Raw genomic sequence first — 26,619 nt, forward strand, 5'->3', positions numbered from 1 at the left:
CCCAGCCTGCTCTGACTCACGCTGGGGAGCAGCTCCCCGGCCGAGCTCCAGGTGGAGAGAGCGGTGGGTGCTGAGGAAGTGCCTCGGAGGGTGAATTCCAGCAGCATGTTTCCCAACACAAGAGATGGGGGCGAGGTGCTGTTGCCACATCTCGTCAAACTATCGCCTTCTCCACCTGAGAAAGTTCCCCTGGTTTCCAGCCTTGGGCTGTTTTAGGACTGCTGGCTGGGATGGGGCCAGCCTGGGGAACCTGTCCTAGGCCCAGCTCAACCCCAGGCTTCCTGCATCCTGGCTGTGAGCTGGTGTCTGGGAGCTGTGATGAATCCCTTGCTCCCAACCCTGAGCTGGGCACAGCTTGGCATGGAGCATCTCTCCGTAGGGCAGGAAGCCCGGGCAGAGACATGGCCAGGGCACATCACTGCAGGGTGCTGCCGCGCTCTTTAGGCCCCGCGTTCGATCTGGCTGGTTTTATAAAGCCAGAGTCTTTCCAGGATGTTATTTTGTTTGAATTCCAGTGCAAACAGGTTGGGGGTCAGATTCTGCATTCCCAGCCCAGCCCTCGCAGCACTGTGCCAGGGCATGGGAGCCAGGGGGAACTGACCGGGTGGCCCATGGGCAGTGACAGCACAAATGGCAGGTATGTGGCAGGAGACTTCAGCCACCCTCTGTGCTGCAGTGAGGTCAGGGGATGTGAACAACACAGGGCAGGAAATGGCCAGAGGAGCCGTCCAGTCTAGTATCACCAGCCAGAACCACAGCTGCCTGACCACCCCTGTCAGTGGGGGGCTGCCACATGCCAGGGGCAGGAGGGCTCCTTTCCTCACACCCAGACTTTCTTGTTATTCCAATGTCTGATCGTCCCCAGCCTTGGCTTGTCTTGAACAATCTGACTTGCAGCCAGTCAGCAGACGAGCTGGGGGTGGAAAAGTCATGTTCCTCCGGACAGTCAGCCCCTGAATGCCAAGTGCCAGGGGCATAGTCAGCATGGGGCCAGCCTCATTAATGCCATCTGCCCGCTAAGTGGAGCCAGGCTCCCCTGAGACGCCAAGGCCCTGGGATATTCTGGACTGGAAAAGCCACAGCACGGCATGGACCCGTCTGTCAGGGTCACTGGGCTGAATCCATCCCCATAGCCTCCTCTGGCACAGCTGTCTTCCTACTCCCCTTGGGAAGCGTGGGGAAAGGGGAGGGGGCTTTGGAGCTGCCAATGCTCCTGGGGAGGGGCCTGTATGGGATGTACCGTGAATGTGTGTGTTGGGGGGGGAGGGCATGTATTGGGTTGTAGTGTTGTGTGCTGAGAGTGTGTTGGGTTGTGCAGGGGTATGTCTTGGAGGGGTGGGGGGTGTTGTGGGGCTGTGCACTGTGTGTTGGGGTGTGCAGAGCTCTTGTGTGCGGAGGTGGTTTGATCATTTATTCCACGAACTAATGTTTTCCACGTCATTGTCCCATGTTATAACATAGCCACCCGTGACTCCATCTCCCATTCTTTGCCCACTGTAGTGGGCATGGGGGGTCGTGCATGTGGGGTGCAAGTGTGTTGGGGGCAGTGTGCAGGCATGATCACAGCAGGAATCATACCGGGCAAACCTGGCACAGCCTGGGCAGAGTGCCCCCTGGGAGGGGATCTGCAATGAAGGAGAATTCCAGTGTTTCCCTGCGGCCCTGCAGTGTGGCCTGTCCCTTACACCGAGGCAAAGTGGCGGGGGGAGACATTGCCCAGTTAGGTTGGGGACCTTCCACCCCATTGTGCACTGATGTAAATGGTGGCACGAGGCTCCGGCCATGGCATCTGGGCAGGCAGGAGAACTTGCTTCAGCCGGGCCTGGGTAGCGAAGAGCAGGTGAGAGCGAGCTGGGCTGAGGTCAGGTTGCAGTCACCACCTCTGTGAAAGACGCACACGCAGTCTCCCTCATCCCCCCTCCACGCTCTAGTAGCTTGGTCTAGGCCTGTGCCTTGTCCAGAGGCATGAACCACCATGGAGCAACCACTCCCTTTATTCTTGGCCACAGCTGTTTTCCCGTCCCTGCCCAGTAGAGGCCAGAGAGCTGTGCTGGCTGGAATCAGCGCTGGATGCACCATTCCAGGAAAGCAGGAGGCCCTTGTCTCCCTACGGTTCCTCCCCCGTCCTAGTGGAGCTGGCACACCAGTGAAGCCGGGGGTTAGTGCTGCTCAGGTTGGAGCGCGGGGATGGGATGGTTGTGTGCTCCACATTCATCCCCAGCTAGCCTGGTATTCCTCAGCACAGGCTCCTGCCTGCGATGCCCGTCCCCATTGGAAAGAATGTAGGAGCCCTGGAGTGTGGAAAGTCCACACTCTTTGTTGGCAGCTACTTCAAAGGCTGCAGGCTTCCCATGCTCAGGCAGGGCCCTGGGCACCCATTCACCTTGCTTTTCTACAGCCCCCTGCAGGATCCCAAAGCACTGCAAGGTAGGCAAGGGTAGGCCTTATCCACATTCTCTAGCTGGGGAAACTGAGGCATGGAGCAGGGACATGACTTGATTGAGACCAGATAGTGAATCCGTGGAAGGCTAGGGAAGAGAACCCAAGACTCATGACTTCAGTCCCTAACTCCAATCACTCCTTTACATCTGTACAGGAACCCTTCCAATGAGCACTGAAATGCAGCCACATCTGGGGTGGGACATGTCAGCACACAGGAGTCGTTCCACAATAGTTTAGAACAGGAAGCAAAGTAGAAGAGAGCAGTGAATGGAAACATCACCTGGAGATGTAGGGAGGCAGGCTATAGCTAGTCACATAGCTGAGTCTCTTGTTTGAAAGAGCCCAGCCCCTGGAAGGTCCTGCTGGGGCAGTGGCTCAGTCAGCTCTACCACTTCTCACGACCTCGGGCCATTCTTTGAAGGGCTCCCACATCCTGATGAGAATCCATGCAAACAAAGTCCAAACTGCAGCCCCAAAAGAGCAGACTGGGGCTGAATATTGTGTGACTCCAGCAACCAGCGAGCACGTTCGGAGTAGCTACCCTTTGAGCTACCCCAGGGAGCTGCCCAGCCTGCAGCCATGTGCTGCATAGCCCAGCTGGGAGAGCCCAGGGCCTAGGAGGCCCATGGATGGGGCAGCTGTGCTCACAAATGCCCTTGGGTTACAAAGGACAGCCCTCCCCCACGCTGCCCAATGTGTAGTGGCTGCAGGGAATTCTCATCGGACCACACCTGGGGCCTCTGGGAAATGCGTTTGGTGGGTCTACCCTAGCTGGCAGCCTCAGAGAAGGCTGAGGACTGAGCTCCCCTCTGGCCCCTGGAGCCCAGCCAGGCAGGGCCAAGCCTCCTTGGTGGGGGCAATGCATGAGGGGAGGTTGCCTGCACAGGGGTTGAAGGGCAATAGGCTCATGGTGCAGCCGCTGGGCCTTCAAACAAATGAAATGGAGCAACCCCTCCCCCACCCACCTGGCTCTGCTCACAGCTGAATTCAGGTGCATAAGATGTTATGTAGGGACTGATCCCTTGCAGCACTGTGCAAATATGCCTTCTGATCCCACTGATGGCTCCTTCCCTGGCACCACTTGCTGCTGGGGGGGCCTGTCAGTAGGGGCTCAGCCCACACAGCTGTGCACCCTTACAGGCCTCCTCCCCCCCACACCAGCCCTAGCTGCCTTCTGCCTGACTCAGTTTGCTCGTGGGCCTGTCTGGCCTGGAGGGGTATGCAGCATGTAGTTAAAGCCAGTGGGGGCAGATCAGGCTCAGATGGACCTGAGGAGAGCAGGGCTCGCAGTGCTTTCTCTTCAGCCTCCCAGTGTGCCCCAGCCTGGCCCAGGAGAGACCACCACTAGTGCTTAGGGGGAATGTCCTGGTGTCCCATTCCTCTGCACAGGATGGGGCGGGGCATAGCCATGTTCCTGCTTCTCAAACCCCTGGCCATGCCCAGCCCCTGGTGTAATTTAGAGCAGCCTTGGGGCTGCTCTGACTTATTTTCCTTTCCCACAGCCCAGTGTCGGCCACAGGCAGCAGAGAACAGTTGGAGCGCTCCGGGTGCACCCCTCCATGCCTGCACAGCTCCCTAACAGCACAGACTGGGAAAGGAGTTGGGCTAGAGTCCTGACGGACATTCCATTCTGCTGGAGGGAGTGAGGAGCTATGCAGGAGGGTTTCCCTGCGGCATCTTCAGGCCCCCTTTTGCCTCCAAAACAGTATAAAGGAGCTGGGAGCAACAGATGCAAGTCCAGAGAATCCAGAGGATTTTTCCTGTCACAAACTGATGCTCTTAAGGGACAAGTGGGAGCCTAAAATGCTGGAACGTGCCCTTCTCTTAGGAGCCTGGTATGGACACAGCAGTCCAGCGTGGTTTGGAAATGGGTTGGCATGGATTTGAGAGAGAGAGACAGAGAGCTCCTGCAGCTCCATATTGTCCCTCTGCAAGGCGGGAGCAGAAAGGACAGGAGAGTGTGATACATTAGCCCATTATAACCTGTCATGGCCATTTAAGGTCATCTGACCCCCTTTGCAACAGAGGGAGTCTGGGCCCCACTCCAGCCTGGGTGGCTATATTCTGCCTGTCTAGATCTCCTCGAGGTACCAGCTAACGAAGCTGTTTTTCACGGAAGTCATGGAGAATGGGAGAGATGCTGGTAGAGATGCAAATGTGGTACCCAAAAGCAAGGAGTGATATTGGCAGTTACCAGCTGGGAATTGAGCTTCCAGGCTGTTCTGCATTGCTGGAGTGGGACAGAATGTGGCCCATGATTCCTGGGTAGACACTATCCTCATGTATTCCATGTCTTCCCACCAGTAGTTCCAGCATAAAGAATTAATTCCTCACACTGCTGTAGTGCTTCCTGTCCTGAAGAACCCAAAGGCACAGGATACACAAGAGCCTGATCCGGTTCCGTTATGCCAGTGTAACTCCATAGACCTCATGGGCGTTAGTCCTGATTTACACCAGTGTACATGAACTCAGAATCAGGCCCTTCACTGAAATTCACGCACCTCTCTGATGGAACTATGCCACCCCCATTTTCCCCCTGGCATAAATGAGAGACCAGCTGTGGGCAAGGGGGTGTGGGCCAACTGCCTGTATACTCCGGCTACTCCTGGCTGCTGGAATGGCCCTTTGAGGCCAGGGGGAAGCTGGGCATCAATCAGAGTCATCTGTGAGCTGTTCTGATTTACTTAGGGGGCTGGCTGCAGAACTGGGGAGTCACCAAGGTTGGGTCAAGCTATGCTCACTTGCCCACCACCTCAGGGCCTTCACTAAGTACAGCTCAGACAGACCGTATCTGTCTAATTTAATCCAGCCTCTTGCCTACACTACTGAAAAGTTTTGCCAATGTATCTGGGTATTTAGTTAAACCACCAAAACCTGCTTAGTGTAGGTGTGTTCTGTCTGTATAAAAGTGCTTACACCAGTATATTGGGGACCTGGCATCAACTCTACTGGTATAGTCACTTCTGTACCAATATAACTGTCTACACTAGGGCTTGTAATGGCATAAATATGCTGATAAAACTTTTAAGTGTAGACCAACCCTTAAGATGTTCTCCAGCTGCCCATCACCATAGTCTCTGGGCACCCTCCACGTAAAACCAAGATCAATAGCTAAATCCCTGGTAGATTTCATGGTATCACTGGCACCCTGTGTTCCTTGACTTTAGCAAAGCTTTTGATATGGTCTCCCACAGTATTCTTGCCAGCAAGTTAAAGAAGTATGGGCTGGATGAATGGACCATAAGGTGGATAGAAAGCTGGCTAGATCGTCTGGTCAATGGGTAGTGATCAACAGCTCCATGTCTAGTTGGCAGCCAGTTTCAAGTGGATTGCCCAAGGGTCAGTCCTGGGGCCAGTTTTGTTCAATATCTTCAGTAATGATCTGGAGGACGGCGTGGACTGAACTTTCAGCAAGTTTGCAGAGGACACTAAACTTGGAGGAGTGGTAGATACCCTGGAGGGTAGGGATAGGATGCAGAGGGACCTAAACAAATTAGAGGATTGGGCCAAAAAGAAACCTGATGAGGTTCAACAGGGACAGTGCAGAGTCCTGCACTCAGGATGGAAGAATCCCATTCACTGTTACAGACTAGGGACCGAATGGCTAGGAAGCAGTTCTGCAGAAAAGGACCTAGAGTGGACGAGAAGCTGGATATGAGTCAACAGTGTGCCCTTGTAGCCAAGAAGGCTAACAGCATTTTGGGCTGTAAAAGTAGGGGCATTGCCAGCAGATTGAGGGATGTGATCATTCCCCTCTATTCGACATTGGTGAGGCCTCATCTGGAGTACTGTGTCTAATTTGGGGCCCCACACTACAAGAAGGATGTGGAAAAACTGGAAAGAGTCCAGCAGAGGGCAACAAAAATGATTAGGGGGCTGGAGCACATGACTTATGAGGAGAGGCTGAGGGAACTGGGATTATTTAGTCTGCAAAAGAGAAGAATGAGTTGGGATTTGATAGCTGCTTTCAACTACCTGAAAGGGGGCTCCAAAGAGGATGGATCTAGACTATTCTCAGTGATGGCAGAGGACAGAACAAGGAGTAATGGTCTCAAGTTGCAGTAGGGGAGGTCTAGTTTGGATATTAGAAAAAACTTTTTCACTCAGAGAGTGGTGAAGCACTGGAATGGGTTCCCTAGGGAGGTGATGGAATCTCCTTAAAGGTTTTTAAGGTCAGGCTTGACAAAGCCCTGGCTGGGATGATTTAGTTGAGGTTGGTCTTGCTTTGAGCAGGGGGTTGGACTAGATACCTCCTGGGGTCCCTTCCAACCCTGAGATTCTATGAGTCTATGATTCTATACGGCAAACAGCTGTTTCTTTGTGTGTGTTGCTAAAAACCACATGATGTCTTTAAAAGGGAAAGTGCTTGTAAAATCTGTGATTTGTCCCTATTTCAGTGTCACTGCATAGGCAATAACAAACCTTAGCATCCGGTGTTGCCCTCTGGTTTCTTCTCAGTTTCACTTTGAGCTTCTCAGCTCTGCAGCCTTTGGGCTGAAAACTCTGCAGGGGAAGTTTAAAAAACATTGTTTCCACTGGACTTAATATTTATTGTTTTTAAGCCATGGAAACTTGTTTCTCTTTGTGTTACAGTTTGCTTTATACAATCCAAATAGTGCAGTGAATAGGAATAGCAGAGGCCTTTTAACCAGGTAATGCCTGACCCAGAGGTCATTATTGTTCATCTAAAATAACAACCTCTTTATGTAGGAAACTGCAGTTTAACTGCATGTTCTCAAAGAGACAGTGTCCACTTGCCAGAATGGGTTGTTTCCTAGCAGTCAGGTTGGTGCAGGAACCAACAGAAAGGCAGGATTCCAAGGACAGGGCTCCTTTACATTTATAATACACAAATATCCTCACTCAGTATATTTACAAAGTGTTTTACATGTCCAGAGGACTCTGCAAACATTTGCTTTTACAGGTGGGGAAACTGAGGCATGGAGCAGCAGAGGGCTTTGCTTTTGTACAAGGAGCCAGTGTTGGGGCCGAGTTGAGAAATCGGGGTCCCGGGGCTCCCAGCTTTGTGCTCAGGCCATCAGACTTATACCTCACAACATGACACCCACACAGGATGGGATATAATGGAATTGTTAAGTATGTATTTGCTGTCAATGCAAGTGCCTGATTTGATGTCTAGGGTGTGTGCAACGTGTTTGAGAATGGTGCATGGGAGTGTCTGTGCACAGCGTGTGTGGGGAGTGTTATGGTGTGCATGTGTGTGAGTTTGTGAAGAGAGCACATGTGGGGGTCTGGCTAGTGTGTGTATTATGATAGTTTATTAATGTTTACAAGCTATAATACAAGTTTAAACAAAATAAATAGTAATACAGTTGACAATTCTTTTAACAGTCCCCATCCTCACAACAACGAGGAGTCTGGTGGCACCTAAAAAGACTAACGGATTTGTTTGGCCATAAGCTTTCGTGGGTAAAAGACCCATTTCTTCAGATGCATGGAATGACAATTACAGATGCAGGCATTATTGTCCTCACAACTTCACAAATAGCATCAAATTGTGCATTTCCGCCCCAGCCTGGCTCAACTGCCAGGGAGAGGTACCAGCCCCCCCCCAATGTATGGCAGCCCAGCTGCACGGTGCTGCCTGGTCACAAGCCAGTTCTGTGCACCCCCAGCCGCTGCCTCTTTCTCCCATGCCCGGCCTCGCACACGCACGGGAGCCCTTCGTGGCCACAGAGCTAGGGCAGGGCCCCGGGTTGCCGTCTGTGTGCGCCCTCCTTCCGGGGCTCTCAGCGCGCAGGGCCCGGGAAGGGGCGCGCTCCGTGCAGCGCGGGGGCTGCTTTGCTCGCCGCCCGCACGCCCTGGGACCCTGCTCCGCTCCTAGGCGGGGCCTTACTGCGCGGAGCCGCTTCCCTGCCGGCGGGGGCCAGCTGGGCCTTTCCCCCGCAGCAGCTGCCGCCCGCCCCGCAGGGACTGGAGGCGGGCCCGGGCCCGGGCGGCCAATGGCAGCGCTCGCGTGCGTGGCTCGGGCGGCCTTACAAAGAGGCCGACGCGCCCTGCCCGCTCCCCCCGCGCAGGCTGCGCGCACTCGCATTGTCTGCGCCGCCCACGACCGCCTTGCCCAGCGTCGGAGCGACTAAGCGCGGCCAGCCCGGCTGGGCCGCCCGGGGAATGCGGCCGTTTGCGCCCGCTGCCTGACGCCCCGCCGGAGCGGAGCGGAGAGGCGAGGGGCCGGTGTGAGCGCCATCGCGGAGCTAGAGCGCAGCGCAGGCGAGACGCGCACAGCCCGGACCGGGCCTGCTCCCTCCTGCCCTAGGCCGGGCACAGCCTGACCCCGGGGCCGGGCAGGGCGGCGGCTCCTTTGTCTCGATCTCCTCCGATGCCCCGGCGCGGGAGGCCGGCGGCTGCGCTGGGCGCTCCGGGCCGGCGCTGGCTCCCCTCCCAGCCGTAGCGCCAGGGCGCAGGGAGCGGCAGCTGGCCTGGCCCTTTGTTTGTGCCGAGAGCTCGTTCCGGAGATGGGGCTCCGGGGGGGCCGCCCCCGGGCGGGATCGCGGGACCGGCCGCTGCGCCTTTGAGTCGCTCAGGTTAGTGCTCGCGGGCTCCGGACAAGCCGAGCGGGGCCGCACTGCGAGCTCAGCCCAGCTCCGCTCCCGGGTTCAGCGGAGGACACGAGGGGCGGGGGAGGCAGGGAGCCCAGCGGCCGGGGGCGCAGGAGCCGGGAAGTTTCAGCCCGGTGGGGTGCCGGCTTGGCGGGGGAGGCTGCCAGTCCGGGGCTGGACCGGTTGCCCCTCTGCTGCTGTGCAGCGTGTGGACAATGGGGGGGGGGGTTGTGCCCTGGGGCTCACGTGGGTCGTGGGACCAGGCTAGTGGGTAGATTGCGCGATGCATCTTTGCTAGATGGAAGCTGTAGCTGGCCCCGGCAGGCTGGAAAAATCCAGATCCTGATGGAGCAGGTTCTGAGGCAACGCCCAGCTCTAGCTCCTGCTGGAACCCGTGTGTATGCACATTCCTGACGTGGCATTCAAAGGTGCTGAGCATCCATAGCTCCCAGTGACTTCACCTGGCATTGTGGGCACCAGCACCATCAGGCACGGGCCCCAGAAGTATTCAGTGAGCCACAACCCCTGCAGGCCTGGACATAATTCGGTGGATGAAAACTCTAGAGCCAGCTCCTCACACTAGCCTCCAAGTAGAGTGAGAATCAGCCACTAGGCTGAGGCTGCCAAAGTATGATTGGAGCTACATTATAACTCATGTTGGGGAGGTCAGGCCTGGTCCATAGGCTGTGCCAGGACCCGTTCTTCCCTCTGCTCTCAGCCTGGTGTGGCCAGGTGGTGTGTGGTCGGAGTACATTTTGCAGTGCTGCTGCAGGGATGGTGATGGGGGAGGCAGTGAGCGTGGGGTTTTCTGGTGAGGATTTCCAAGGCTCTGGTGGATCCCTGTTCTGTGTCTCTTCTGTTTCTGATCTCAGAGGGGCTGGTGGGGTTCCCTGGAATACTCACTGCCTGGCAGGAAGGGGGGGCTGGCTGCTTCAGGGGGGTCAGAGTCTTGACTCTAGCTCAGGCTGGTAGTGACAGAGAAGTGCTGCTCTCAAATAGCTTCAGGAGCCTCTATGTGCAAGGAGTTGAGGGGTCTCAGCTGACAGGCGTCCACATGACAAGAAATCCACCCTTGCAGCTGTCGCTCTTGGGGCTGCTTGTCTGACAGCCTCTGCAGAAAAGAAAAGGATGATTGAGCCATGGAGACTGAGCTCCCTGCTCACTCCTGGAGTGGGTGCGCTAGCTCAGGGAGGAATGATGCTGCTCCCCCTTCAGTGCATGGAGGTGCCAAAAGGGTCCCAAGGTATGTGGCTCACCTGCCACAGCACTGACCAGCTTGAGCTGTCTGCCGCCACATGTGGATTGCCTATCAGCTCCGATTGCAAATGCTGCTTTCCCCTGGGGGAGTGTTGCAGAGATGCCCCATCTCCACACAGAGGGTTACCCACAGGCACGAGTGCCCTTTGCACAGCAGGAGTCTCCCCTCTCCCCCAGAGTATGGCTCCCCTAGCACAGGGACTGCACTTCCTGGGTGGCCAGAGCCTTTTATCTTATCACACCAGCATTACTCCCAGCTGGGCTTTTGATGCAATTGATCTCCCTGGACTGGAGCAGCTGGAGTCTCAAGTCTGGTCTGCTTCTGGACTTGCTAACACTTCATCCTTTGTTCCTGGAGACGCCTGCCCCAGGGTCTGGGCTCCCTGTCCCTGGGGTGCCCTATTGCTTGCTTTGACCTGGATCATCTCCTTGTCCAGCAGCTCCTGGGACTTGCTTCTGAATCTCTCTGGCCCATCTGCCATCTCCTTTAGCCTTTACTCCAGGAAACCCCCTGAAGTGTGTGGACTCCCTCCTCCTTGGCTTGGCTCCTTCGGGCCATTGTTCTCCTTAACTCAGGCTCCTGCTTTGCTTCCACTTCCAGGAATCTCAAGGCAAACAGTGACCCTGAACATGTTTGTTCCTTCCCCTCTCTCTCTGTTTGTCTGTGGCACTATCAATGGCACCACCCCGTGATCTGGGGGGGGCCCTGCTGAGGCTGGACTCCATGGTCTCCTTGTGATGCAGAGTGCTGCACCCAACTTCACAGGCTTTCCAGCTGTTTCCAAGCTCAGTCCATTTCCCCCTTCTGGCATCTCCAGTCACCCTTCTCCCCTTCGCCCCCTCCAAACCCCCAGCCAACCTCTGATCGCACAGGCCCTTCTCTGGAGGGGAGACATGGTTCTGGGGTCCCCATTCTACTGCCACTTCCCAGCCACCCTTGGCTGGCTTCCCTATCAATCTTCCTTTTCACTCTGGGGCTGAGTGTCGTTCCTCGTCCTTGGCAATGAGCAGAGACCCTGACCCTTGCATTGTTAGTCATGTTCTCCTGTCTGCCCCCATGGGGGAAGAGGGCAGGATCTCCGTGCTTGAGAGGAGCCTCCTTGTGTCCCTTCCTCCCCCCAATTGTGGCTGAGCTGTAGGGAGCACAGGGTCCTCTTCAGAGCCTCAGGTGTGTCCTGGCTCCTCTGCCACTCTCATCTCATAACCCTGAATACCCCGTCCGCCCACTGTGCTGTGACTTGGTGGGTGCTGCGGGGCCCGCCTGAGAGGGGAGTGGGGCTGCAGCTGCGTGTGGGGAGGAGGCTCAATTCCAACCATTGGGCAAAGATGAGGGGGGTTCTCTAACTGCAGAGTCGGCACAAGTGGTGGTTTCTTGGCCCTGTCGGGGGGGAGAGGGGGGTGTCACTAGATGATCTCTTGAGGCCCTTTCTGGCCCTGCTTTTCTAGGATTATCAGCCCCCTGCTGCTGCCTCATCTCTTCTGTCCACCCCATTCCCATCTGCTCCCCTCATTCACACAGTCTGTGCACTATACTGCCTGCACACACCGCCACAGTCTGCACCTACACGCACGCTGTCAGTAGATTGCGTGTACAGACTACTCAGCCCATGTCCATGCCCAGCAGCAATGGCAGCCAGCTTCCACCCTCTTTGCTGCTTTTACAGATCCAGACTAACACGGCTGCCCCTCTGATACTCTCCAGGGGCAGTAAGTTAATCCGCAGCCTGCTTGCCCTGCCCCAGCCTAGCCTAGCCATATTGTTCTCCCAATAGGAGCCAATGAGACTCCAGCAGGGGCTGGGCCCAGCCAGCGCATGCCGTTCTGGGAACATCCTGCTCCCAGCCACACTGGGCCCCTGCCCGCTGCATGCGTTTAATGTTTAATGACTGCTGCACTAATGTTTGCTAGGAAGGAGGGGGCGGAAGTGGGAGGAGGTGCTAGCGTTGTGCGGCAAAGGGAGTCCTGGGGGTGAAACCACAAGCCCTGCAAGAGTCTCCCCAGCTCAGGTCAGTGAATCCCTTTCTGCCCTACAAGGGAGGGAGAAGAAAACTCCGCCCTCAAGGGAGGGGTTGGGTGCGTGGCTGGGAGGACGGGAGTGGGCTGTGATTCCCCCTGCCATGGATGTGAAGTGCACTGATCTCACAGTGATGGGGGTGAGAGAGGCCCATTTGGGCTCCTTTGAAGGGGCTTGGGGGTGGCAGACCATGGGGCTCAGCTCTGCTGGGAACCAGGCCTGCCCTGGCCTGTGCCATTCTCCGGACATGTAGGGAGTTCTGGTCACAGTGGGTCTGTACAGCTCAAGGTTTGCAGCCAGCATATCACCGGGCTGCTGCATTGGCTGCCTCTGAGTCCGCACGCTGCTTCCTGTGAGGGATTCTGGGTAGTGTAGTCCAAGGCAAATTTCCTGCAGTAAGAAGTACTTGGACACGCACTGGCACCGCTTGCCCATGGAGCTGCCTTGCAGTGCTCTCAGCCCTGGCTCTGCCCCAGGTGTTACTTTGCACAGTCATACTGAGAAGAGAGGTAGGGTGCTGCAGTAACCTGGGGGATGGCACAGATTTGCCATGAGAGGCTCTTTGCTGCTAAGACAGAGGCACATGCCTCCCGGGCTCTGCTGTGCTCCAGTGCCACAAATCCCCCGGCTGTGTCCTGTTACCTCTGTTCTCATTGCCTAGCCCCTGCCCAGGTGCCTGGAGCAGCACCTCAGGGGCATGGCGACCTCTATTAAAGGATCTGGTGGTGGGACAGGCATCCCACGCATGTGGCCTCTTCTGGTTATGTTTCAGCCCTGAGCCAGAGGGGATGTTGTCATGTGGGGAGGGAGGGGCCTGGATGTCATGGGCCCAGTTCCATAAGGGCCCTGTGCCCAGTGTGCCTGTTCTGAGAGTCAGGCCTTATGGCCCCCCCATGCTGTGGCTGAGATTGTTGAAGCAGGAGTGCTAGTGGTCCCTGCGATGGCGTTTATTGGACACCTGCCCACATGGGGCTAGGCTGAGACCTGCCAAACTTGGTTTACGTGGGGCCAAAGAACAGCCACGGTGAACAGGGGGCACTGGCGCACTTCCCCACTGTTAGCTGGGGCTCGACTTAGATGCGTTCTCTAGCAGCCATAGGCTCCGTAGCCGGTTCGTGGGCCCTGCACTCCAGTTGCTGGTCCTTGTGTTGGGCAGCCAGGGCTGAGGCTCTGCTGATGGCCAGGCAGCCCTTCCTGTTCTGCACAGATTCTTATACCGTTCTCTGCACTTTAGTGTCTGGGCTGGCCTCAGCCTAACCTAGAGTATCCCTGGAAAGCTTTGCAGTCTGGATCAATCCAGGATCTCTGTGTTGTCTGCGCTGCTGGCCCAGCACTGCCCTTAGAGCCCCTCCTGTGCCAGGGGAGTAGGGGGCATTAGGACAGCATCCAGGGGCTGCAGCAGAGGGGGAATCCCTCCCCCCCACTTGGCAGGGATCCCCTTGGCGCCAGATTGTATGCAGGAGCCTCTCGGAGCACCCAGAGCCTCTCACCCCCCATCCCAGCTGGCAAAGTCAATGGGGCTGGAGAAGCCTGCTGCCTGGCACTGTGGGTACATCTCTTGTCTGTCTATGCCCCTAGAAGCTCAGAGGAGAACAGTCAGTATGGTCCCATGGGGGATGTGGTCCCCATGCTTCATTGCTTGATGACCCTGGCTTAAGTGCCAGGAGTGACAAAGTTGAGGGGTGCTGTGCACAGGATCTGGTCTATTTTAGTGTATCCCCTATAGAGACTGGGCCCCTCTAATTCCAGATCCTCCGGGCACAGTGGAGTCAGCTGCCAACAGACCTCCTCGTGCTCCCCTCTGTTCATTGTGCCTGGGAGAGTCACAGCTGGAGGGGAGTGTGCTCTGTCCATTGACTCTGCCCATGGGGGTTCTTGGAGAGCATTCAGCTCCACACAATCCAGCCTGTGTGTGCCGGCTGTGGGTGGGGGAGGGGAAGGAGTGCCATGTAACTGGCTGTTCTGGGCCATTCATCCTTCCCGGGGGGACAGCCAGGGAGTCAGCTGTATGGTAATGGCTGCCCCACTGAATGGTGCGGGGGCAGATCCCACACAGGCTGCTAATCCCACTAAGATCAACCGCCTTGCCACAGGCCCACCCCACCTGGGGGGAGCAAGGGGATGGGAGGCCTGGCCTGCGCTGCCTCTCCTAGCCGTGCGTGCGCATGCTTGTAGCACTCTGTGTGTGCTGTCACTGCTCCAGCTGGCTGCGTTCTGCTCTGTGGCAGCGTGCACACATTGCTCTGTGTGTCACCAGTTGTGGGTGTATTTGTGTGTGTCTGTGCAAGCCCCACCCCTGCAGCTCAATCTCATTTCCCCCCTGCAGAGCCGGGACAGGACCGTGTTCATGTGCAGAACGACCCCAGCAGCCCCGGCATGACATCAGGGAACGGAAACTCTGCCTCTACTGTCGCTGGCGCTGCCCCCCAGAATGGTGAGAATAAACCACCACAGGCCATTGTGAAACCCCAAGTCCTGACGCATGTTATCGAAGGGTTTGTGATCCAGGAGGGGGCAGAGCCGTTCCCGGTACGCACCTTCTTCTTTTCCCCTCTTTATGCTGTTCGCTTTTTGTGTTCTTGCTTTGGCGCATGCGCAGGTTTCGCTCCCGCTGTTTCCCTGACGATAGCAGGAGCCAGCTGAGCATAGGCCTCCAGTCACTGCTGTGCCATGGCTCAGCCCGAGAGGGGTGTTCACCTCTGCGGTGAGAGACGCAGACTCTGCCTCTGCAGCGGGGTGCTATTCTGGGCCAGGCGGTCTAATGGTTAGAGCACAGGACTGGGAGTTCGGACTCATGAGTTCCATTCCTAGCTCTGCCTCTGACAGGTGTGATCCTGGGTGAGGCTCCTTTTCAAAAGCAGCCTCTGAATTTGAGTGCCCAGTTTTAGACACTTTGGGCCTTGTTTGGGATGGTACACGCCCACAGAGGGTGCGCAGTGCTTCAGGAAATGAGGCCCTAGGTGTGTCCACTGGAGCACCTGGGACCTGAGGCCCCCCAAATCCAAGGCCACTTTTGAAAAATGGGGCTTTAGTTGCTCTGCCTCAGTTTCCCCATGCTGATCATGAGACTTTGGGCAGCACTGTGGGAGGTGGGGGTGAAAAGCACTAACTCAAGGGTTATGATTTGAACTTGTCACTGTTTTCAAATGTGCTTTGAAACCCTTGGATTCACCATGCGCGAAGGTAAAAGTGGGAAAGGAATTACTGCCTTTGAAAGGGGCAGGGACACTTCTGGGCATCAGTTTCAGTTTTATTGTTAACTTTATTTACAAGAACCTTTAAATAAATATTGTGGTGTTAGCTTTGCTAGGCAGCCAGACAGGTTAAGTGCTCAGGAACTGGGGGCAGGAGGCCTGCAGCCCAGTCAGAGCTTCAGCCTGAGGATAGAGCCCCCCCTCCGCACTTTGCCAAAGCATTTGGGTCAGTACAGACAGTGCATGGCATAAAGCGCTCCTGAGGAAGGAGCAGCAGCTGCTGTGCTTAAAGGGGTCCATTCCAGCTGTCTCATCTCAGCCTGCTCTCTGCCCAAGGGGGAATATTCCACTTGGCACGAAAATGGTCGAGCTGCTTTAGAGCTAGAGAAAAAGATCAACTTTCCTCAGAACAAAAACAAAACCTCCCTCGACACTGTCTTCCCCGTGTGACCTGGCAGGGCATGAAACAGCCCGCCCTGGGGAGAGAGCCCTGGGGAAAATAAGCAGACAGGTGACTGAGCTGTGAGACTCTGCCAGTTGCAGTGGATGAAATTCACCCCCATGCGGAGGCCCAGCATGAGATTCGTGCCCTTCCTAAACCTACGGGATATCGGTGGTGCTACCCTTCTGCTCCCCAGGGTAGATTTCACCACTGCTTGTGCGGTTCACAGGGCCCTTTTACTCAGGCTCCGATCCTGCATAACCGTGATGGGACTGCTCGCAGCAGGTGGGTAATGCAGGATTGGGGCCTATGTGCATCCTCTGCATGACGGAGGGAGGCTGCGCTGAGCATGCAAGCTGGGTGCTGAAGTGGGAAGACAGGGATGAGGCAAAGATGGCTGCACTCTGTGAAGGAGTAATGCACCTTAGAGGCACAGAGAGGGGTGGCTTTCCCTAGCGCATGGGGCTGAGCAAATCGTCTCAGCCTCTGGACATGGGCACCCTCTAATACCAGTTTGCTGCAAGCTGGCAGAGCTGGGTTGCCAGCTGGCCTCATGCTTGCAAGTGGTAAGCTGGGAGTTCAGACCGGGCACGGGGAGGGGAGTGGAGCGGAGCAGAGCACTATGGTGGGGTGCCTGGACACATGAGCTTCCAGCTCCACCTCCAAACTCGAGCAGGCTTGCGCTGTGTCAGAATGAACAAGGGCGTGCCTCTGAGTAACTCAGCTCTGTCCAGGCCAGGAGCTCCACTGGTGCAGCAGGGAGCATAGCAGAGCAGCGTGAAGCAGGAGCCTTGCTTTGCTCTGCAGCCCCCTGCCCCCTATCTGGCCCACCAGAGCGGCCTGGCTTGGTGGGTCACTGCTGTTGCCCTTCAGTGGCTGTGTCACAGAGCTGCTAACAGACCTACCACTGCTGCCAGCTGGGGGAGCTCTCCTCCAACTCCCACAACAAAGGGCTGTGGTTCTGGAGCCAAGTTCTGGGCCAGACTCCCTAGGGAGAAGCCCCCTCCTTTCTGCCCACCGCAGGGTTTTTGGAGGCCTGCCAAGAGCTGGCCCGAGGCTGCAGGCAGAGCAGCCCTCTAACCTGTCTGGCCTTGTGTCTCCGGCTCTGCAGGTGGGGCGCTCGTCACTGCTCGTGGGCAATCTGAAGAAGAAATATGCCCAGGGCCTCTTGGCCGAGAAACTCCCACAGCAGGACAATACAACCACCACTGACTCTGAAATGGAGGAGCCCTATCTGCAAGGTAGGCCCCGGCCAGCAGGGGCACCAGAGAGCTGAGCTCCCATGCCTCTAGGCAGGGGAGGGAGCAGCTCTCACATTTTGTTAAGAGCCGAGGTCGGGGGCTGTCTGCTCCCTTGGGAGCCCAGTGGGTGCTGAGGGTCAAACCTCCCCACTGTTCCCACTAGAGGGGACACGATGGGATGACCATTTCACCCTAGCACAGGCAGAGCAGCCCTCGGCACTATTCCCACTGGGAAAAGGGGGAGGAAGAGACAGCAGGGAATAGGGCGGTGGGAGCATGGGCTAGTGGTTAGAGCTGGGCATCAGGAGACCAGGGTTCTATTTCTGCCTCTGCCATTACCCTCCTAGGTGACCATGAGTCACTTTCCCCTTTTGTGCCTCAGTTTCCCCAGCCATAAGATGGGGAGGGAGGGGGTGATTGATCCTGACTCCCCTCCCAGAGATGGTGAGGGCCCATTGAAGGCTGCAAAACACTTTGGGATGAGAAAAGGGTGCTGAGGGTGGAGAACAAGGACTGTGCAAAAGTGGGGAGGGCAGATAAACAGGCAGCTGCTAGGTAGCTGTGCTGGGGAGTTTCTCCTCTTGACCTCCAGCTTGTAGGCTTATGGGCTGGGGCCAAGGCCTGTCCCCTGGGGCCTTTCAGGGACCCTGGCCTGGCTTCCAGGTTCAAGGGACAGCCTGGTGTCTGGCAGCTGGACCCATGGAGGGGGCTGAGTCATTCAGGCTGATTGTGCAGCAACCGTTTGCTAATGTGGGTAAAGTGCTGGGAGCAGACACGTAAAGGCTGAGAGGCCTCCAACACCCAGATGCTGTTCAGTCTCCTCAGGGCTGCTGGGTTAAGAGGCAAGAACATCTTGGGATCCCTGTGCTGCTGCCTCATGCCTGTGGCTCCAGGAATAACTCGTTTGCCCGCCCGCTAAAGCAGGATCCCATGGCACCCAGAGGCAGGCCTGTCTGGCACGGGCACAGCAACCTGAGAGCCAGAGCACACGGGAGAGCACAGCAACCTGAGAGCCAGAGTGTCTGCAGGGCGGCTCTATCCCCTCGGCTGGCCTTTGAGGGAGAGGGAACCTTCCGGGACAGTCACCCCCTCACCTTGAGCAGCCCAGGCACCTGCAGAGAGTGGCCTGCTGGGGGTGGGGAGGGGTGGCCAGGGGAAGCAGGGGAGTGTGACCTGTGTGTGGCAGGGGGATTAGCTGTGCTGGGAGAGGCACTGCTGGGGGCCAGTGCTGGCCTGTGGCCCAGGGGGCTGCAGATGGTGGCTGTGCTGGGGGGTGGCTGTGGCGGGGGGCAGGGTTGCTCTGTTCAGGCAGTGGCTGAGGCCCCGCTGCATGCCAGGCTTGTGCGAGCCGTCACTAAGAGCCGGGTGTGTCTGTTGGTCCCTGTGTCCCGCTGTGTCCCCAGAATCCAAAGAGGAGGGGAACCCCCCGAAGCTGAAATGTGAGCTCTGTGGCCGCGTTGACTTCGCCTACAAGTTCAAGAGGTCCAAACGCTTCTGCTCCATGGCCTGTGCCAAGAGGTGACCACTGCTGAGCAGCGCCTGACCTCCCCACCGAGGGGCACCTGACACCACCAAGCAGCTTTCACAGTTCTGCTGCTGGGCAAGGCCCCCTACCATTGCTCAATCCCACCGTGGGGCAAAGCCCCTGAGTCCCACCCCATCCCTCTGTCCCATGGGGGGCTAGGAGCTCTGGCTCCAGGGGCTGGGGTGCTAGCAGGGCCGTGCTGTGGCTGGTGCACCTGCCTGGTGTGGGGTTCCCCCCAGGTGCCAACTGCACCCATCCTGCCAGTGGGGAGCGAGGCAGGGTTGTGAGGCTGCTGACCTGAGACCCCATCACTGACCCACTCCTGGCTCCCCTGGCAGGTACAATGTGGGGTGCACGAAGCGGGTGGGGCTCTTCCACCCTGACCGCAGCAAGCTCCAGAAACCAGGGGCGGCCACGCACGGGCGCCGCCGCACCTGCAAGGGAGCCTTACCTGTCCTCAGCAAGGACACCAAGAAACAGGTGAGCTGCAGTCTACCCTGGGGTGGTGATCCCAAGCCCCTTCCCTCCCCCAGCAGGCAGCTAGTGCATGAGCCTGGAAGTTAATGACCTGGGCTGCCCATTGGCCCTTGGCAAATAGCTGCAGCTCTGTGGGCACCCCCTGCTCACCTCAGGGCTGAGAGGGGTAGTTGCTGCTGCAGGGCAGGTGCGTGGAGGTTCTCGGGCAGATGGGGCTACAATAATGGTAACCATCAGTTAACCCCATTGCCCAGCTGGAAGGGAGGGGCAGTAATGTGCTGAGAAGGCATGGGGCAGGGTGTGGGGGGAACAGAACCTAAGAACCTCTTAGCAGAAAGTTCATTCTGTCGAAGCTGGGACTAGAACTCAGGACTTTGGGCTCTGTCCCCCGCCCTCTAACCACTAGACTGCACTCCCTTCAGCATCAGCAATAGAACCCAGGAGTTCTGCCCTGGTTCTGAGCATTACGCTGCAGCCCTCCCAGAGGGGGAGCAGTAGGACCTAGGCGTCCTGGCTCCCTGTTGCCTGCAGAGCAGAAGAGACTGGGGAGGTGTGTGTTGCACGGGGTGGGTCTGACCTCTCCGCTGCCCCTGCAGACGCCAGTGTCCCTCTCCACGGGCTCGGTGCCGCTCTCTGTCACAGCCTCGCTCCAGCTCAGCCGCAGCCAGGAGGATTCCAGTCGCTGCTCCGATAACTCGAGCTATGAGGAGCCGCTGTCTCCCCTCTCGGCCAGTTCGTCCACCTCACGCCGGCGGCAGGGTGAGCGTGACCTGGAGCTGCCCGACATGCACATGCGGGACCTGGTGGGCATTGGGCACCACTTCCTGCCCAGCGAGCCCACCAAATGGAATGTGGAAGATGTCTATGAATTCATTCGCTCCTTGCCAGGTGAGAGACCCTCCTGGCCTTGCTCCCCTCCCTGCCACATGAGCCCTGGGCCAGCCAGGGCCTGCAGGATCTTTGAGGCCTGCATGTCTGGGGGGTTGCTTTGCCCACTGCTGACATGCAGCTAGCTCTGGGGTGGAGCCCAGCAGCTGTTCTGTGCTATTCAGCGGGGTGGGCTGGAGTTAGCATGGCAAGGAGCAGAGAGCGTACTTTGACTTCTAGGGAGAAGCTAGTGAGCTAGGTAGGTTTCAACTAGAGCAAACCACTCTGCCCTCAAATCAGAGAGCTGGTGGCCAGGGTAGGAGGACCCTCAGCAACCACCCTGTCCTCCTTCTCACCTCTGCTGACCCTGAGCGTCTGCCTCCAGCGCTGGGGCCTTGGACAGGCCACTCCCCACTCTGTCTGAGCTGTCAGTCTGTCCTGCAGGGGTTCCCCCAGGGGCTTTCCTGTACCCCTTGACTTCTCCTGACCTCTGCTGTCAGCATCCTGCTCCTTTGTCCCCACCTATCACATCTCTGTGAGATACACAGCAGGGGCAGGTTGGGGCAATGCAGGTAGAGGGTTTGTCTGGGCCTCCCTGGGAGGGAGGAGTCTTGCCAACCTCCCTCCACCAGAAGCAAGGCACCCTGGAACCGTGGGCTGACTGCCCTTCCAGCGAGGTCATCGGGTTGCAGCACCCTTCCTGCTCCTGCCTCAGGAGCACTGCAGCCACCTGTGGGGTGGGACACAGGAGCTATTTAACAGCTCACAGCAAGAGATTGTGGTTTTGTTCCTGGTCCAGTTTGCCATTATAGCTGCCAGGGGACCTGAGCTAGGTATGGCTGTGGTGCCTGGGTAACGTGGTCAGGAGCTGTTCTGTTCTCCTGCCAACTGGGGCTGCCTGCGAGGGGACAGCACCCCTGCCAGTCCTGTTCCCCCACACTGGCTCAGGCTCCCAGATCTGCTTGGTGTAGGGAGCTGGTGACAGCTCCCTGGAGAGGGCAGAGCTGGCGCCCATGCTGATGACCTCCCTGGCTCCTTGCAGGGTGCCAGGAGATCGCGGAGGAGTTCCGTGCCCAGGAGATCGATGGGCAGGCCCTGCTGCTGCTGAAGGAGGATCACCTCATGAGTGCCATGAACATCAAGCTGGGCCCAGCGCTGAAGATCTATGCCCGCATTAGCATGCTCAAGGACTCCTAGAGGTGCCCACATGCGTGGCACAGGCAGCCCACCTGGACACTCCCACGCAGGGCAGAGGCACCTGCCTACACAAGCCCTTGGGCAACAGGCTGTAGCTGTCGCTAGGAGCTGGGGGGATGACACTGGGCCCACGAGCTCCCTGTGGCCTGGAGCACAAACGGCCCCTGAATGCCCCAGCTGGGGTCTGGATACCTGTCTTCCCACCTCCTGGCTGGGGCAGAGGCTAGGTCTTGTGGGGCTGTACATATTCTGTAGTATTAGCTTCCCCTCCTGCAGTCCCAGCCTGCCGTGCGGCGCACAGGGGAGAGGGGATCATGGCTGCAGGGCGGGCTGGGGCTGGGCAGGGGCCTGTGGCCCCCATGGCCAGGTGCTGGCTGGCAGTAGGCAGGGCTGGTCTGATTCCCTGCTACCTGCCCAACTGTGAGACCCACAGGAGCCCCCCTCTCCCCAAGAACTGCAGACTTGCCATGTGCTGGACCCAACCCCCCACTCAATGCCAAACAGGACGGTTGCTGTAAAGTTGTGTGTGGTTGTGCCAGGCAATGCCCGCACACCCAGCAAGCGACCAGGTTCTGGGCCCCCCTGTATGCTCCCAGCCTGTGGGGGTTCCAGTGCATCCTGTGGCTCGGACTGTTAATGTGGAAGCCAGTGGGTGCCACTGGGGTTGGCTCCTGAGCAGTGGGGTCCCTGCTCCTGGGACGGTACAGTGGGGAGCAGGCTCCTGGCTGGCTGCGGAGGGGGAGGTGCCCTTTGGCAGGGGGCTGCATTTCACCAGGGCCTGCTGTGTTCCTTGGGCACGGGCACTGCTGGCCCCAGTGGCCCAAGAGCATCCATCCCTGTGCTGTGGAGGGGGTGGGGGCTGTCCCTCCAGGCTCCTGGGGCCAGTGTAGCTGGCTATGCCAGCAGAGCAGTCCCCTATGCTGATTTGAGGGTAATCTGCACAGGCCTCCCTTGGGCTTCCCCTAGTGCCTGTCCTCAGGCTGCCATAATATGGCCCAAGCTGCCTGTATGCACCGGGGTGGGGGGCTCCAAGCCCCACTGAGAATCATTCCTCTCTCGAGCTGAGGAGATGCAGCTCCATCCTCGCCTCTGTACTGCAGCTCTGCCGGCTGTAAGCGTCCCCCAGGGGGTAGGGAGCTGCTCCTGGCTCTAGACTGAGGGAAGCTGGTGTGAGGCTGGGCTGGGAAGGTCTTTTTAAAACCCCTTTTTTTCCCCTGTTGTTTTTAATAAACGTTACAAAAAACTCCACAAACCTCCATTTGGGCTTTTCTGGGCCTAGGAGCATGCTGGGCACCAGCCACCCTTCTGCTGGTTAGTAATACGAGCAGGGGCTCGGCTGGGGGGAACGTTTCATTGCTGCCCTGCCCTGGGCGGAGACACGCTAGCTGGGTGCTGGTTTGACACTGCAGGCGCTGGCAGCGCAGCATTTGCTCAGGTTTACCCAGTGCCAAGAGCTGGAAATGGGGGGGAGGGGGTTGAATGAAGGGGTAAAAGAGGGAGAGGAGGCAGTGTCTGCCCTGTGGTGGCTGGAGCTCGTGAAATCCGTGCGGAAGGGGCAGGGTGAGAACTGCAGATCTGGTGGGTTGATGCTGAGCAGGGCCTGGGGGCCAGAATTCTTCTTTTCACTTTTGAAAATATTTTTCAAAACTGAAACTTTCAAGCCAGAAGTGTGGCTGCCCTCTGCCCTCGCCAGCTGGGCCAGGGAAGGAGGCAGAGACTTGGAAACCAACAAATGATAAAATGCCAAACCCCTTGGAGAGGCCCCAAACAGGAGCAGCCTCCCTCGAGAGTCCTGGAAAACTTGGGAAACCAACTGGTTTCTGAAAAATGCCTGTTTCTTGGCAAGACAGTCGAACTGCCACCAGCTCTGTTTGGATCCCTAGTCAGAGCCTGGTAACTGAGCCCCTCCCAGTCTTCAATGAATTTAGCCTCATGTAGGGCAGAGCTGTTATCCCTGTGGGGGAAACTGAGGGATGAAAGGCCCAGATCCCCAAAGATATGTGGCCACCTAACTCCTGTTGAGCTCCATGGAAGATCTCACTTCTGCAGATTTGTGCCTGAGTGTCTTCCCCAGGCAGGGCCTTGACCCTAGATCTCTTCCACCCCAGCCTAGAGCCTGGCTCCTTCAGTGTGGCACTCGTCCTTGGTGTTGGCAGCACTTTGGATTCTGGCTGCTGGGGGGCAGCAAGGAGTGTGTGCTCTATGCCCTGCCGTGCTCCAGGCTGCAGTGCCAAGGAGCTGAGCATGCTCCCGCCACCTGGAAGCTAAGGGGGAGATGCAGGGGCAGCAGTGGCCAGTGTCTCCTGGCAGCAGCCCTCTGCTGAGGCGCCATATGCTGGATGCTCCTATTAGCATCAGTGGGAGCAGATGTAGAATCCGGTCTTGCAAGGTGCAAGTGGCACCATTTGTGCAGTGGCTCAGGCCCTGCTCTGCTAGCCCATGTGTCCACAGCCCCCGCAACCCTGGCTCAGTATCCTCCCCCCCATCCACTTGCAAGGATCAAAGCAGGAGTGCTGGTGGGGCAGTGAGGTTGGGGGGGGGGGGGGCTTAGCACCTCATTAGAATATAGAGTCTGGCAGCTTAGCCAGCCCTCTAGGAGTAGGTTAAATTGCCACCTGGAAGTTTCTTGGCTATGTACAGTGTTTGGGGGGTGTGGGGTGAGGGAGGTTTAGGTTGGATATTAGGAAAAACTTTTTCACACTCAGTGGTGAAGCACTGGAATGGGTTCCTTAGGGAGGTGGTGGAATCTCCTTCCTTAGAGGTTTTTAAAGTCAGGCTTGACAAAGCCCTGGCTGGGGTGATTTAGTTGGTGTTGGTCCTGCTTTGAGCAGGGGGTGGGACTAGATACCTCCTGAGGTCCCTTCCAACCCTGAGATTCTGTGAACACTGCAGGGTTCCATGCAGGCTTTGCTGCTGCTCAAGGTTTCCATGCCCGGGGTAAGTTGCAGGTTAACCTCGTGTGCTGATCACATGCTGGGAGGCTTTGCAAACAGCCCAGGGAAGGACACAGCAGATGTGGGAGAGCCAGGCCACTCATGATGGGTGCTTTAGAAGTGGGTCTGATGCAGCTCATGGAGTCGGCCTACAGCCTGCTGACCAACGGAGAGGGGGTGCACGTAGGCATTGGGGAGTGGCCGTGGCTGGTGCTGGAGGATGTGGGACAACCCAAGGGGCTCAGGCGAGCGGCAGAGGAGCCAGGCCATATGCTGGAGGTGAGGATGTGAGAACACCTCAGAGGTTAGCCATAGTGGTAGCACTGCCAGTAACTAGGGGAAAAGGAAACCCCCCACCATAGAGCCAGCCAGGTGGCCTGACCCTCTCTTAAGGATCCTGGGCTGCGGGCAATGCTCCTGCCCTCCCTGGGACTAGTCTGGATGAGGCACCTCTCCCCTCCTCTGATTTCACGGCCCAGGGCCCCTGGCTGAGGGTGGTCAACGTGTCTCCATGAGGTGCTGCTCTCACCTGCTGGCAGTGCCAGGGTAGCGTATCTGGAGTGGGGAGGTGGCAGGCCTGGTGCCTGCAATAGTGGGGTGCCCGGGGGAGCCTCAGTCTGACAACCTAGAGGAGAGCATGTCAATAACCAGGGTGCTGAGCAATGGGGAAAGGGTTAAATCTGCTGGGTGGGGGCACAAGCGGGAGGGGCCCTTTGAGGGGGATGCCTGGGGATCTGTGAGCATGAAGGGTTAATGGGCTGCCCCTGGGAAAGCCCATTTGATTTCAGTGGGGCGGAGGTGGTGCGCATCCTTGGCAGGGGCCACTGAGCTCATCTCCATGGCTACTGGCCCAGTAAACTTTCCCCTCCCTCCACCATGCTACCGGTTTAGCCTGGGGCTGCCTCTGGCATTTCCAGCCTCTGCTGGCACCTAATGACTGTGCATGGAAACAACAGTGCTGCAATGGTGCTATGGGTCTGTCCACACTGCAGTGGAAGCCTGGGGTCCAAACTCAGACTAACCCTCCCTTCTGTCTACACACAAATTGCACTAACCCAGGGATTGGACCAAATGGGGTGAAGGGGCTGAGCCTGAGTCAAGCTGGGACCCAGGGTTCAAGCCCTGTTGTTTTGCAGTGTAGATGCAGTCCCACTAGATTCACGCTCTGAGTGTGAAAAGGATCCCACAGTCCCACAGGGTGACTTTGTCCTCTGGACAGTCAAGTTTGTTGGCTAGACTCATAGACTAGAAGGCCAGAAGAGACCATCATGATCATCTAGTCTGCCCCCCTGCACGTTGCAGGCCACAGAACCCCACCCACCAACTCCTGTAACAGATCCCTAAGCTCTGGCTGAGTTACTGACATCCTCAAATTGTGGTTTAAAGACTTCAAGTTACAGAGAATCCACCATTTACAGTAGTTTAAATTTTCAAGTGACCTTATGCCTTATGCTGCAGTAGAAGGTGAAAAAAACTCCAAGGTCTCTGCCAATCTGACCCAGGGGAAATTCCTTCCCAATCCCAAATATGGTGATTAGTTAGACCCTGAGCTTGTGGGCAAGATCCAGCAGCCAGACACCTGGGAAAGAATTCTCTGTAGTAACTCAGAGCCCTACCTACCTAGTGTCCCATCACTGGGCATTGGGGACATTTGCTGCTAACAATCACAGATCAACTACACACCACAAACTTATCGAGCTCATTCATAGAGTCATAGAAACAGAACTGGCAGGGACCTCGAGAGGGCTCTAGTCCAGTCCCCTGCACTCCAGGCAGGACTAAGTATTATCTAGACCATCCCAGACAGGCGTTTGTCTAACCTGCGCTTAAAAATCGCCAATGATGGAGATTCCACAACCTCCCTAGGCAATTTATTCCAGTGCGTAACCACCCTGACAGGTAGGAAGTTTTTCCTAATGTCCAGCCTAAACCGACCTTGCTGCAAATTAAGCCCATTGCTTCTTGTCCAATCCTTAGCCGTTAAGAAAAACAAATTTTCTCCCTCTTTGTAACAACTATGCCTCACCCTTTCCTTACCAGTTGCTGACAAGGGTGAGCTGACCAGGGCCGCCTGGGGTGGGGGGCAAGTGGGGCAATTTGCCCCAGGCCCCACAGAGGACCCGCAAGCCCTTGGCTCTGAATCCCTTCCCTGGCTACTCACCCAGTGGCAGTCTGGGTCTTTGGTGGCACTTCAGCGGCTGGTCCTTCAGTGCTGCTGAAGACTCGGAGTGAATGAAGGACCCGCCACAGACTTGGAGCGAGTGAAGGACCCGCCGCAGTCTCGGAGCGAGTGAGGGACCCGCCGCAGACTCGGAGCGAGTGAAGGACCCGCCGCGGAATCGGAGCGAGTGAAGGACCCGCCGCGGACTCGGAGCGAGTGAGGGACCCGCCGCGGACGCGGAGCGAGTGAGGGACCCGCCACGGAATCGGAGCGCCAGGCAATGAGTACAAGCACTGCAGCGGGTGGTGC

General features: G+C 57.3%; 1 protein-coding gene across 5 annotated transcripts in view; it reads left to right on the plus strand.

Moving 5' to 3' along the window:
• The window catches only part of PHC2 (polyhomeotic homolog 2), a 105,306-nt gene extending 82,838 nt beyond the window's left edge, over positions 1-22,468 (plus strand). For 4 of the 5 annotated variants that reach the window (XM_050931196.1, XM_050931197.1, XM_050931198.1 and 1 more), the window contains 6 exons: positions 14,600-14,802; positions 17,021-17,150; positions 18,554-18,668; positions 19,014-19,155; positions 19,749-20,040; positions 21,062-22,468. In XM_050931196.1, the coding sequence (XP_050787153.1) occupies positions 14,600-14,802; positions 17,021-17,150; positions 18,554-18,668; positions 19,014-19,155; positions 19,749-20,040; positions 21,062-21,216 (1,037 nt within the window). In that variant the 3' untranslated portion in view covers positions 21,217-22,468. Of the gene's footprint in view, positions 1-8,502; positions 8,988-14,599; positions 14,803-17,020; positions 17,151-18,553; positions 18,669-19,013; positions 19,156-19,748; positions 20,041-21,061 lie in introns of those variants that run through there. The other variant, XM_050931200.1, reaches the window with a different exon arrangement.
• Positions 22,469-26,619: the final 4,151 nt, after the last annotated feature.

This window comes from Gopherus flavomarginatus, chromosome 21, assembly GCF_025201925.1.
Source record: "Gopherus flavomarginatus isolate rGopFla2 chromosome 21, rGopFla2.mat.asm, whole genome shotgun sequence".
Taxonomy (NCBI): domain Eukaryota; kingdom Metazoa; phylum Chordata; order Testudines; family Testudinidae; genus Gopherus; species Gopherus flavomarginatus.